At 42.3% G+C, this 12,901-nt stretch overlaps 1 protein-coding gene across 4 annotated transcripts in view; it reads right to left on the bottom strand.

Moving 5' to 3' along the window:
- Nucleotides 1-12,574, bottom strand: part of PLEKHA5 (pleckstrin homology domain containing A5) — a 233,205-nt gene extending 220,631 nt beyond the window's left edge. For all 4 annotated transcript variants that reach the window (XM_061204775.1, XM_061204774.1, XM_061204773.1 and 1 more), the window contains exons 1-3: nucleotides 12,333-12,574; nucleotides 12,104-12,183; nucleotides 9,712-9,769 (exon numbers count right to left, since the gene is read on the bottom strand). In XM_061204775.1, the coding sequence (XP_061060758.1) occupies nucleotides 9,712-9,769; nucleotides 12,104-12,183; nucleotides 12,333-12,424 (230 nt within the window). In that variant the 5' untranslated portion in view covers nucleotides 12,425-12,574. The remainder of the gene's footprint in view (nucleotides 1-9,711; nucleotides 9,770-12,103; nucleotides 12,184-12,332) is intronic.
- Between the last annotated feature and the right edge of the window lie 327 nt (nucleotides 12,575-12,901).

The following is a 12,901-nucleotide window of genomic DNA, read 5'->3' on the forward strand; positions in this document are numbered from 1 at the left end:
GATTGGTTTCTATTGCTTCTTCCTCAGAATTTAACTCTTCCTCTTCATTCTCCAGGGTCCAGGCCTGAACCACCCTGCATGTATCTTCAACTACTTCCTCTTCAATGGAAGGCAGAAAGCATCCTTGAAAATCACTGATAGTATCACTTCTTAGGAAGTCTGCAGATGCTCAGGTTCATGGCCTTCCTGGCCTTTAGCACTGTGCACTGTATACAAGGGAGGAGCAGGAGATCTCTGATCATGCAGCCTTTCACACCCTGACTTCCTACGTGACCGGGCCTTCCTCCCTCATCACACAGTTTCTTGGAAGCCTGGCTGATAATAATCTTGGCTTCAGCCAAGGACAGAAAATTACTGAAGACCAGAGGGCCAGTCTTCACTCCAGCAATGGGCATGTAATACAAGATGGTCAAAGTCCTTGTCTAAGATTTTTTTTATTGAGGAATAGAGAAGAAACCTTATCTTTTGGGTTAAAAAGCTAAAAGGGTGTAATTTGGGACCGTGGGCAAACATTTTCTGGTTAAGTGGAGAAAAGCTTTCTAAAGTGCAAAAAGGTGAGTGAGGAAGGGTCTTGAAGGATTCACTTGTGTCACTCCTGGAACTAATGTGGGAAAAGAGTTTGCTTTTGCTTATAATAGTTGGCTTTGGGTCACTGACATTTACAACAATATGAATCCTGACTAGATGACAAGTGAGAAGCAGAAAAATGTCCTGGGATGTTCAGATTTGGGCAATGACTTCTTTTTCTTACAATCTGTAATAGGTCTTCATTTCAAACATCTCATTGCCTATTACGTGTCAAGTGCTGGAAACATAAAGATGATTATGACAGTCTCTGCCTTCAAGGAGTTAACAGTCCAGAGGGATTCTCTTGGGTGTTTCTGAAATTACTGGCCACTTCAGAGAATAATTCCCAAATAGCTAGGAGGCTACTTCTAAGTAACCAAGGAATTCTCCGCGTGGCTCTGAAACGTCTGTCACCTGTATCTCGTGAGGACTAATTTCTATTTCTCTCAGGCCTCTCTAGGACCCACTGAGTTCAGTGGTCTACACTTGCTTTACTCATACTAATGATGACAGTATATCTCCCCCGTTCTCCAAACCACAGCAGCCTGAACTGTGAACGTTTCTAAATGGAAATGGCATGGTCAGTGGCAAGGTCTGGGATTCAGCTGTCTCCCAACAGGCCTCACAGGTTCCTGCATTATCTTGGCTTGATCCTGGATCTGGTCCCACAACCCGGCCTCTGAGCAGATCCTATCTGTCTCCTGGAGCAGAATCACATAAGCCAAACTCGAGAAACAGCTGATTTCCTAATTCATATTGGGACAGATAGATGTCACATAAAGAGAATATTTAAATTTCACAAAGAGCCACATTACAAGGTTTCTGAATAGCATGGAATGAAGTCGACTGTCATCATCAAAATTCATCAATCAACAAATATTTACTGAGGAACTACTATGAGAAAAGTTTAAGCTGAGGGACTAAAAACACAGCAATGAACGAGCTGCTTTTCATGAAGCTTACCTACCATAAGGAGTGTAGGCAAACAGGTATTAAGCAAGCATTGACTTGATTTTAAAACGTGCTTTTTCAATATACTATTTCTGAATTAAGGATCAAGGGGTTTATTTAATATGGTTATGTCTCTCCCCTCTGAAAAACTGTTACTATTATTAAATCAATGGCACCGATAATCGCTGGCAGCTTAAAAGAAATATGGGGTTACACAATTTATTTAATCGTGATCCTGTTAAGTGTTAAAAAGAAATATAAGGAGAGAATCTGACGAGGGAGAGAACTTACACTGGAGGGGCTCCACTAGGCCCCCAAAGTCTCACCTTCACACAACAGTCAGACTGACCCTTTCAAAGGGCGAAGCCAGACCACGCATCTCCTCCTCTGCTCAGACCTGCGACGGCTCCACATCTCCCCGTGTAACAGCCAATTACATCAACCAACGAGGCCGCCACACAGCCCGGCTCTTCCTTCTCTGATTCCACTGTCTTTTTCTCCCACACCCATTCCTCTTCTCTCCTGATCCTCCACACCTTGCTCTAATTTTTCTCTTACAGCATTTATATATTCTTACATACCATAAAACTTATTATATTTTCTTTGTCTGATATTCTCTCCTCCACCATCCCAGTCCCCAGAAGGGTAGAGTTTTTTGGTCTATTTTGTTTAATGATGTATCCTAATTGCTAAGGCACATAATTATAAGTTCAAAATGTATTGAAGAGAAGTGAAGGAAAAAAATGCATCAGTGAACGACTGAGTAATTGGAAGACCTTGCCACTGGGACTGGAATAATAGTCAAAATCAGTTGGCTTAGCCTTGCTCTCTACTAGATAGTAGAGAGTAACTTCTGCTGCAGCTTTTCTCCTTTTTCTAAATTTCCACATCAAACCAACCCCAGCCCAAGTCTTTCTTTAGCTACAGCAACACTTTCACTCAGGTTATGGTCCAATCTCAAGCCCAAGATGCTATCAATTCATCTTTCAGGTGACTTTGCACTGCTCTGTTCTCATCACTCTGTGGGGTTTCACAGCTGAGCTTTCAGAGGAAGGCTTACTCCTTATGTTTGTGAGAAAGGCCTCTTCCACACTGGGCCGTGTCCTCACAATACATCTGCTCAAAGCATGATGTATACTTCACAGCGTTTATCAGTCTACGACTATATATTTGTGATTATGATACTGCTGTCTCTCTCCTTAATTTAATTATAAGCTCCTTAAGAGCAAGGTCCATGTCTGTTTTGTTCATAAAACCTAAAGCACTTGGCACACAGTACTCAGTAAGTGTTTGTTGAATGAATAATTGGATGGATGAATATGACATTCCTGGCTTGGATCTACATATTGTTTGGAGATGATTAGGTAGCTGAGATAGCATTTTGCGGGGGCAGGGGGGAGGGAGGGTGGTTTGTATTTCTTATTCATGAGGGAGGAATAGAAGATAACATTGGGAGTCCTTTAAAAAGGCCAGATTTTAGCCACCTAAAATGCTATGCCCTCTCAAGATAAGCAGCTCAAAAACCAAACCATCATTAACACCTCCACCTAGAGCTCCCCCCAACCACCTATCCCCTTATTCTGGTCAAGGGTACCAATCATTCTTGTAGCCACTCAGACATAAAGGCTTCTGTGTAACTTTTGACCTCTCTTTCTCTGACAACCTCCCAGCTCAGCAAGACTCCCAAGGCCTGTCAACTCCTTTTCAGTATCTTTGATCAATGGCCTCCTTCCTTTCCATTCCCACTGCTACCAAGTTGGTTCCAGCAACTAACTCCCAGGTTACAGCAACAGACCCAGGACAGGACTCCTCGATTCCAGGTTTGCCCCTTTCTAACCCAAGCTGCCTATATTAAAATCTCCTTAAAACCACTTTAAGCTATTAATGCTATACCAAGAAACACCTGCAGTGGGCTTGCCTAGAAATAAAAATCTCAGCCTTATATTCAAAGACCAGACACAACAACAAACAGTACTCCTAACAGTATTCCTCGTCTGACTTCCCATTATCCTTGCATTTTCTAATCACTTACCAGCAGGGTAGTTATCTCTACTCATCACACATATTATACATGTCCCCACCCCCATGAATTTATGTTATCAGTCATCTATCTCAACCCATCTGAATTCCATCCATGCCCTTAAGGCCTAGCTCAACTCCTGCCTCTTCCTTCAAGCCTTTCCACGTCAGCCCAACCTAAGTAAGCTCCTTCCTCCTCCTCTGACTTCTTAAGACACCGTCTGACGGACAACCAGCATCATTTTTTATATTAACTCCAACTTACGCATACACATCTATACAAGTAAATTTTCACCATTAACCCCAACTTCTACATATCTGTTATAGAAAAATGAAAAGGTCCCAGGAGACAGTACTGGCCCCCAAGTGCTGAGAAACCCCTTGTCTTTGTAGAACAGACAGAGGTGCCTAGACAGGGATGTTTACGTCCTACCAGTCTCCAAGGCCTCCAACTCTTTGACTCTTCCAACCAATTCTTTCTCTACTCCCCATTTCTTCCCCCTTCCTAAACTACACCAGCTTTGAGAATAAGAAGAAAACAAAGAAAGAGGTCTATCCACATTAGGGCAAAATCATTTGAGAAAACCAGAAAGGGTTCTCCAAATGCAATCCCTTGAGTTGTGGGGACTCCTCTGGTTCTATCCCGATTAACTCCTCGGGAGGGTGGAGGCCAGCATTATCAGTACAGACACCATTTATTCAGAGGCTCACTAGACGCTGGCATTAAGCTACAGGCAGGCACTACAGGAAGACACTGAGCAGGCCTGGTCCCGAGCAACGGCCCTCCCTGGGGCTAAAAAGGACAATGAGATCCCACCATAAAATTCACTAAAGTTGGAAATCCTGTCACCCCACCCTTGAAACTTAAACACATTTTATCACTGAAACACTGTTCTTTATGGTAAACTTTCCTAATCTGTCACAAAACACTCTGCTGTTCTTTTATGAAGACGCCATTTTAAAATTACATGTTCGTTCCATGTTTTGTTGTAACGTCTCTTTTTCCTACTAGATTGTAGGCTCCAGGAAGGCCGGGTCTCAGTTGTATCACCAAACACCTGGAACAGTGTCTAGCACTCTTGAGTGGCTGTAAAGGAAGGACCAAATTCCAAGGTTCTACTAAAATAATACTAGTCAACAGGTTTTTAGGGGGTTAAACAAGCTTCTATTTGTAGGTTGGCCTACTAACCTAACCACTGTACTTATTTCTATGAAATGATATTTCTGTCCCCAAGCAACCTACTTATGGAGGAACACATACTATAGGATCTGTTTATACTGCCCTGTATTTTTAGGTCTAGAAGGGTTTCAGCCCAGAGACCTTAATTTGAATGCTAGTGGCTCATAGTGAAACTATATGACCTACAACAGGCCCTTAACCTCGTTAAGCTTCAGTTTCATCCTGAAAAAGGGGTGGTGGCGGGGAGAAAAAAAAAAACTAGGGGCTACTGTAAGGATTAAATTCACTGAATGCTGTGTTGAAGTGCCTCACACTAACCAAGTCCATGGGGCCCACACCACCTCCTTTTTTTAATACGCTGCATGCTTTTCTCTATACTACAAACTCCTTGAAAGTTGAAATCATAGTTCAATTGTTATGCTGTACCTATCGAATCAGCATAAAGTGCTTTACACACGTAAGGATCACTTATTCTGGGACTTCCCTGGTGGCCCAGTGGTTAAGACTCCACGCTCCCAGTGCAGGGGGCCTGGGTCCGATCCCTGGTCAGGGAACTAGATCCCACATGCATGCCACAACTAAGAGTTCGCATGCCACAACTAAGGAGCCCACCTGCCGACCCAGCGCAACCAAATAAATAATTTAAAAAAAATTTTTAAAAAGGATTACTTATTCCAAAAACTCTGTTATGAATACGAAAAAGATGTACAATGTCCAGGAATTGTTCTGAAACATTGTGTTGCTATATCTAATTATAATATTATAGTACTACTGTACCAAACAATTTTAAATATCAAATATATTGCAATATATTGCAATATATTGTCACATTCTCATGGCAGCTATGTTCCCTGTCTTCACTCATAGTTTGAATTGTGATAATCTGTGAAGAAACAGATTTTCCTCTCACTTGCAACCTTAAATGGCTATTTCATACTAGAATTCCCATCATTGCAGATTAGTTTGAAATTCTAAGCACACATTAGATCCAACTATAGCAGATACTGAAATGAAACTTCATTAGTCAAAAATCAAACACTGCTCTATTTGCATATCTAAGAAAAAGTTCAATTTTCAGAACTTAAAATTTTAAATCAAGAAAAAAGCAATACGAAAATATAACCTCACAAAATTTACATACTACTTTATTACCCTGCAAAGACATTTTTTGATCTCCAAACCTGCCACATAAGACAATGACCTCTAAATAATTAGAACAAAGTTTCTCACCATTAGGAGAGCATTGTTTTAAAGTTTACTTAGCCCTTTAAATTAACCATCTTAAAGCTTTGAAGCACAAAGTAATAGTCAATGACACATCCATTTTAAGCTACCATGACCTGTCATTACAGAGTCATTCAGTAATATTTCAAGGAGTAAGCAGAAAGTTTTATAACCTTCAAATATATAAGATTATCTTCTGTACTTTACGAGCTAAGTTATTTGAATATTTAAAGCTATACTTTATAAATTATAAAAATCACTGGCAATTTTCAGCATTCTTCCTAAAGATAAAAAGCATGAATTAAGTGTTAAAAAGCAATATGGAAACAATAATCAAATTCAAACTCTGTGTATATGTATTTATACATACACACACAAGTAATAAAATAATTTAGAGGCTGGCTAGCTTAAGGCAAGCTTTTCTCATGAAAAATTAAAGCTAAATATTTATCCTTACAATACAGAATTAATTTTCAAATTTTAATATTTTCTGGCCAAACTGATTTAAAGTAAAATACCTTCTCTATATTATATATTCTGTTTCCTAACTGTAGACTTTCATGAAAGAACCAATTTCAAAAACTGTATAAAGTAAACTGATTATCCAGCTCAAATCTATACAACTCAACTCTGATCAGCTCCTCTGTTGACATTAGTTAGTGCTGTTAACTGCATGCACACAGCTCTCCCTGGAAGATAAGTACACAAAACACAAAATGCGGCAACAGAAACCCAGCAAGCAGAACACAGCTCTGGCTCTGCTTAGACTTATCTATGGTTATCTGCACAAAGTTTAAAGAGGGAGATTAAACAGTTAACTGGGATAGGAAAGCTAAGTAACTTTCCACATTTCCCACATTATCTCTTCTTGGCACTGTGAGTTCATTATTTTGTAGAATATTGTAAATTCCCAGAATAGTACAAAATTCAAAGAAATTTGAAAGTGGGCTGGAATTGAGAAGTTGTCTTTTCCAGCCAGCCTAATTTAAAGACGGGAAGACTGAGCTCCAACCTGTTAGAGGGTCAAGGCCTGCCTTCCAACTCTTCCCCACAAGAGTACTCTTCTCCTTAATGCCCACAGGGATGCAGTCGTTGATACCAAAATACTATGCAAAGATAAATTCTTCTTCTGCCATTTTGAACAAACACCAACATTTGTTCAGAAGATAAATAATTTGAGAGTTAAATGTACTTCACTTGGGAACTAAAGTAGAAACAACTCAAGTTCTTTCAGTCTCCGTTCTTGCTCTGGGAGCCTCCCAGGAACGCAGGATTAGGAATAACAAGATGGTCAATGTGTCTTTTATTGGCCTTTCATCTTCCCTCTTCCCCTGTGAACAAAATCCACCCTGCGCACTATATCACCTGTTTTTCTTATAATATGAGCAGTAACCTCCTTCCTTCATCTAAAAAAGAACCAACAATGAGAAATATATCCACCAACAGTCATCACTTTCCTACTGCAGACTCCTTTCTCCTACTCTGAACATTCTAAATATAGTTCATGTTCCTGCTGTTTCTCATCTTGCTGTCTTTGCAGACCAGAAGTTCCAAAGGCATGTTTCTGTTGTTTTATTATGTGGTGTGACAATGGAAAGAGTAATTCTTCTGACTACATCCACGATTAAAATGAGATTCAGACGTGGTAACATATGTGAAAGCACTCTGTAAATTGTGAAGTTTAAGATCAAAGTAGTGCCCCTATTATATTAGAATGATCAGGCATCCCTAATTGCTCATAACAACACAAGTAAGTAAAAAATTTCTAGGAAGTTACAGCCCACATTAGAGATTTAACTAATCTTAAAAGAAATGAGTCTTCTGATATAACCCAGAAAGGAAAAGAAGTAGCACCTAACATTCAGCAAATCATGTATTTGTCAGTGGTTATCTTACTTGAAGTTTAATGAGTGTGTATTTCTAAAACATGCTCAATTTTAGAACAAATTACCTTCATAATATAAATTCTTTATTGTTACTTTTGGACACAATGATTGGCTGTCTATCAATACCACATGATCAAAACCCACTAGTTTAAAAATGTATCCTGAGTTAAAGTAAAATTTTTACCACTTTCTTAATATTGTCCTCATTTGCCTGAGAAACTTACTTAGGCATGACACTCAAATAAGATCCTAATTTGTTTAAGTCAACGTAAAAGAAACTCTTATCAAAACGGCTAGTAAAACAAAAAAAACTCAGTCTTTCTAACAGCTTACTTCTAAATTAAAACATACATATTTGGCCCACACAGAATAACATTTTGTACTGTCAAACATTCATCTAAGAAATGTACACATTCACCGACATTTAAATAATATTGAGAATTGTAGTGTTACTGCTATTCTGTAGATCAGCTAGGCTTAAGGTACAGTAGTTAAAATTATACTGGATAAAAATAAATGAACTCCATCAAAAAAAACTGTCTTTCTTCAGAAATATCAATACTTTGTCCAAAAAAAAAAAAAGCATCCCTTTTCATGGCAATACAAACTCACTTTAATTCAGGATAAAAATAACCACTAGAAAAAATACTTGGTGACTCTGCACTTTACTCATGCCTTTATTTTTTAGGCCATCTAACAATGCACAGCACAATCTCCAAATAAAAAATGTAAATTAAACATATCCAGAGAAGGACCACATCATGAAACTATACTCCATTCCTGCATCTTAGTTCTGCTTTCTCTATTTCTACATCCAAAAAAGCAAGCATAGCTAATACTATACATATCCCTTAACATTTTATATAAATATCATTCTAAAAAAATGTTAAAACCATATAGGTAATTACAATTTAGTGAAGTACGGCATCATCTTTAAAATGGCACTTAGCAAAATACCTTACTGGGCCCAATGAAACAGAGGTGCCTTTAGCTAGGTACCTGTTATTATTATTAAACCATTGACATCTCAACCAAATCTTGTATTTAAGCATTCTCTTTCAAGCCTCAGTTCCTTAAAATTAAACAAAAAATTGTAAAACAACAAAAACAAGCTCTTAAGTAAACAGTTTCTAATTTAAAATGAAGATAAAACCACCTTTATTTTCCCTTGAGGGATAAAAAATTTTCCTATATAATATTGCCCTCAAACATTGTATTTGTCTCCAAGTACTATCAAGTTAACTCTGAACAGAAAATTATTTCAATATTCTATAGAATTAATTTAATGTTAGGACTGGTCATTTGTCCCTTGTAAGTGCTACTGAAAGCCTTTTATTCAAACACAATTACCAGTAAAATATTTCGATATGTATTTTTAAAACTTAGATATATTTAAATAAACTGAGGCAAATTACAAACAATGCTCCAACAGATGTTTGTGAAATATTCCTTATTTATTTGCTTTTACTTTCAGTCTTCTTATTGTCCATCAACCTGTAATCTAGCTTTACATCACTTTTGCTACTTATTAATAGTTCTGGTCAAAATACACATGAACAGAATTCACTTAAAAAGAAAAAAAAAAGGTAACATGCTAAAGACAAAATACTGTAATGCGCTATCACTCAAAAATATATACAGAAGCACCAAAAATGTAACTGTGGCCGTAAATGATCTAACTGCCAAATCAATGAAGGTCCAGGCAAACAACATAAGAAAACTAAGAGTGTCATCTTTTACCTCAAAATTCCAACACTCATAAAGCATAAAGTCAATGTAATACAATAAACCGTAAGAAATCATGATCATACCTAGACATACAACCAAACGTTAATCACAACATTTGAATTACCAAGGAAAAAAATCATAATTAAAAAAACTCACTTTATATAGTATCTTGCACCTTCAAAAGTATATGCTTCTTCCCAGCCAGTAGGCAAATCTAAAAAAACATACATTTCACCATTAGTATTACTTCGATAGAATAGCACAGTAAGTTTCAAACCATTTTAATTATTCCTTTTCATGATCAGCTATTTTCGTTTATTAAGTAGGTTTCTAACCCCCCCCCCCAAAAAGCATTAGACTGGTAATAAAACTCAGATATAATATCATTTTTGGGAAAATGGCAATTCAAATGTAAAGCCACCAGAAAAGTATCAACAGTATTAGAGGTTATCTGACATAATTATAAACTTTGATCAGAGTGGAGAGGAATTACGCCCTGGCAGCCAAAAAAGCAAAGGGATGCCTTGTAATCCTAGGTAAGTACCCTTGAACGGTAGGCCAAAAAGTCCCCCAAAACCAAAGAAAAAGCCTATGTGTAAAAGGTAACACCCACTTCTTCCTAGGTATGTTGTGTCTATGTAAGACCACATCTTTCAGCTACATAAGTGAATCCATCCAGGAAGTGTCACTGATGAGAAAGAACTTCCTAAGTTCTTAATTAGGGGGAAAGGAATCTGAAATCACATACTTATACGCACATGTGTGTTTCTACAGACTTGACTTTAAGAGATGTGAAGTTTCAAGTAATAAACCTGGCAATAATGCAGGTGAACGATGGTACCTTTCTGTGCTACATATTACTTACAAACGACCAGTGTCTTGGATTTAATCATAATACCGCTCGGAAATAAAAAACCAATGATGAAAAAAAAAACCAATAATGTGTGTACAAAGTCAAAGTAAACCAAACCAGAAAAAAATCAAGATCACCTCTCAAAAATAAAATTAACCTGAAATCATATAATAAAATTTTCTGAGGTGTGAATGTTATCAAATCCTTGGGGGTAATTAGGATAAAGATTTATATTTCACATAGCCAAAATAATCATGGAATAATTCCACGAGACGATTAGGCTAAATAATCTAAATATCATATTATCTCTTGTGACACAAACCTGTTACTATCCATAAGGCAAAGAGGCCATCAAAGTTGACTTACGTATGCAAAACACTGAAATGTACATTCAAGTCAACGACGACATCGGGGAGTTAACAAATATGACGCCGTATTAGTCAGAAATGCCTTAAAAATGTAACCTCATCATGCTTGCTATACCAGCTTTCCCTTTCCTCCTCCACCTTTTTGCAAATTTAGAGATATTAGTCACTTCGCTGAACTCCAGAATGTAATAGAGAAGGCAGGCTTGTTCAATATCCTGGCAACTTTAAGAGAGAATCTCAGAGTTGCAGAAGTATCCCGGAGGGCAAGCTCTACAGACTTCTGAAGCCGGCCTCACCTTCCACCCAAACTGTTCTCAAGCCTTTCCAATCACCCGAAACAGAGGCAGGCCAGGAAGAGAACACATGTTACGTTTCAAAGACAAACAAGTTTCAAGAATGTACACAAAGAATGACAAAAGAAAGCCAGACCAGCACTGAAGCTCCAATCAGCTCTCCTCCAGCTCCACTCACATGCAGCATTCAAACAAGCTACCCAAGGCACCAGGAAGATCTGCTTCGCCGGCGACCCTCTCCTATTAGGGCACCAGTGCCCACACTCAGGACGCCCCCCAGCACGCCCACCGCCTCCTGGCCGTGTGTGCGACCTCGGTGCCGCCGCCGGGGACTTCGAATCTGGCTGGCCAGCAACTGCAGCTGCAAATACCTGCCCCGGCCCCGGCTGCTCCTCCGGGGGCACGAGGGAAAGCGTCCAGATTTCCCAAGCCGCTCTGTCGCGGAGAGGATCGAAGCACCCCCAAACTCCTCTCCTCCTCCTCCTCCAACAGCCACCTACCCACAAGTCCCACCTCGGAGGAGGAAGCCGCACAGGAGGAGGGAGGCAGCTCCCGGGGAGGAGGGGGAGGATGTGGACACATTCTCCCGGCGGACGAGAGGCAGGGTCCCAGGCTGCAGGAGGGGAGTGGGAAAGGACTTCCTAAAGGTGGAAAGGGGGTGAGGTGGGGGGCCCGGAGGGCGCTCGGAGGACTCAGGAGTGGCCGCGGGAGGAAAAACTCAGGATCCCAGGTTTCCCGGGGGAGGGGAGTGGGCCACCCAGGGGCGTGGGGGAAGAGCAGGTTGGGATGGGGCAGAGGGCGCCGTGGGCTAGTGGTGATCAAAGGCGGAGGAGAGGGGCGTCCGGAGACTCGAGGGAAGTCCCCCGGCCCCTCTACCTGCGGCCGCCCCCGCCCGCCGGCCTCCGCCCCACCTCTCCGCCTCCCGGGGACGGCGGCTCGGGGCAGGTTGCCGGCAGGAGGCGGGCGGCCAGGGCTCTGCAGCCTCCTCCCGGCGAAACCCAACTCCGCTCGGGCCCGGCCGGGCTCGGCGTTACCTGTGCTCTGCCGCCGGTGCCCAGTGACCACGGCCTCGCCAGTGACGGGGTGCAGCCAGGTGGTGCTCTTCGCCTCCTCGCTGCAGGGGTGAGAGAAGGGGCCGAGACGGGGCGTGAGTGGGGGCGCGGGAGGAGCCGAGGGGGCCGGAGAGGCACCGACCCGGCTCGCTCCCCTCTGTCGCCAGCCTCCCGCCCCCTCCGGGCCCCCGCGTCGTCCCCAGCTCTTTACTTGATGAAGAAGACTCGGCCGCCCCGGGTGATCCCGTAAGTCCAGGAGCGGGGCAGGGAGCAGATCCACTCCAGGTTCAGATCCGCCGCCATGTCTGATCCCCAGCCGCCGCCGCCGCCTTCTCCTGCTGCCGCCGCGGCTGCTGAGGGAGGAGGGAGCGAGCGAGCGAACCAGCGGAGGGAGCGCGGAGCGAGCGCGGCCGGAGCGCGCCTCCTCGGCCCGGCGCGCCCCCGCGCGCGCCCTACCCCCTCGGGCGGCGCCCGCCCCGCCGCCCGGGCTGGGTAGGGCCCGCGCCGCCGCCCCTCCGCATCTTCCGCGGCCGCCGGCCGGTCGCCTAGCCGCGCGCTCGGGGGGGATGGGTGAGCGGCGCCGCGCCCCGCGGCCAGACCCCTCCCACCCGCGCCTCCACCCCCGCCCCGCTCCCCCCCGCCCCCGCCGCCGGAGCTAAGGTTCCGAGATCGATTTAAAAAAAAAAAAAAAAAAAGCGTCCTGCCCCCCGGGCTTTGCCTGAAGGCTTCCCAGCCCCCAGGGAGATTCAAAGGGAGCGTAATCCGCGCTCCCCTGATTGC

This window comes from Eubalaena glacialis, chromosome 11 (genome assembly GCF_028564815.1).
Source record: "Eubalaena glacialis isolate mEubGla1 chromosome 11, mEubGla1.1.hap2.+ XY, whole genome shotgun sequence".
In the NCBI taxonomy this organism is placed as follows: domain Eukaryota; kingdom Metazoa; phylum Chordata; class Mammalia; order Artiodactyla; family Balaenidae; genus Eubalaena; species Eubalaena glacialis.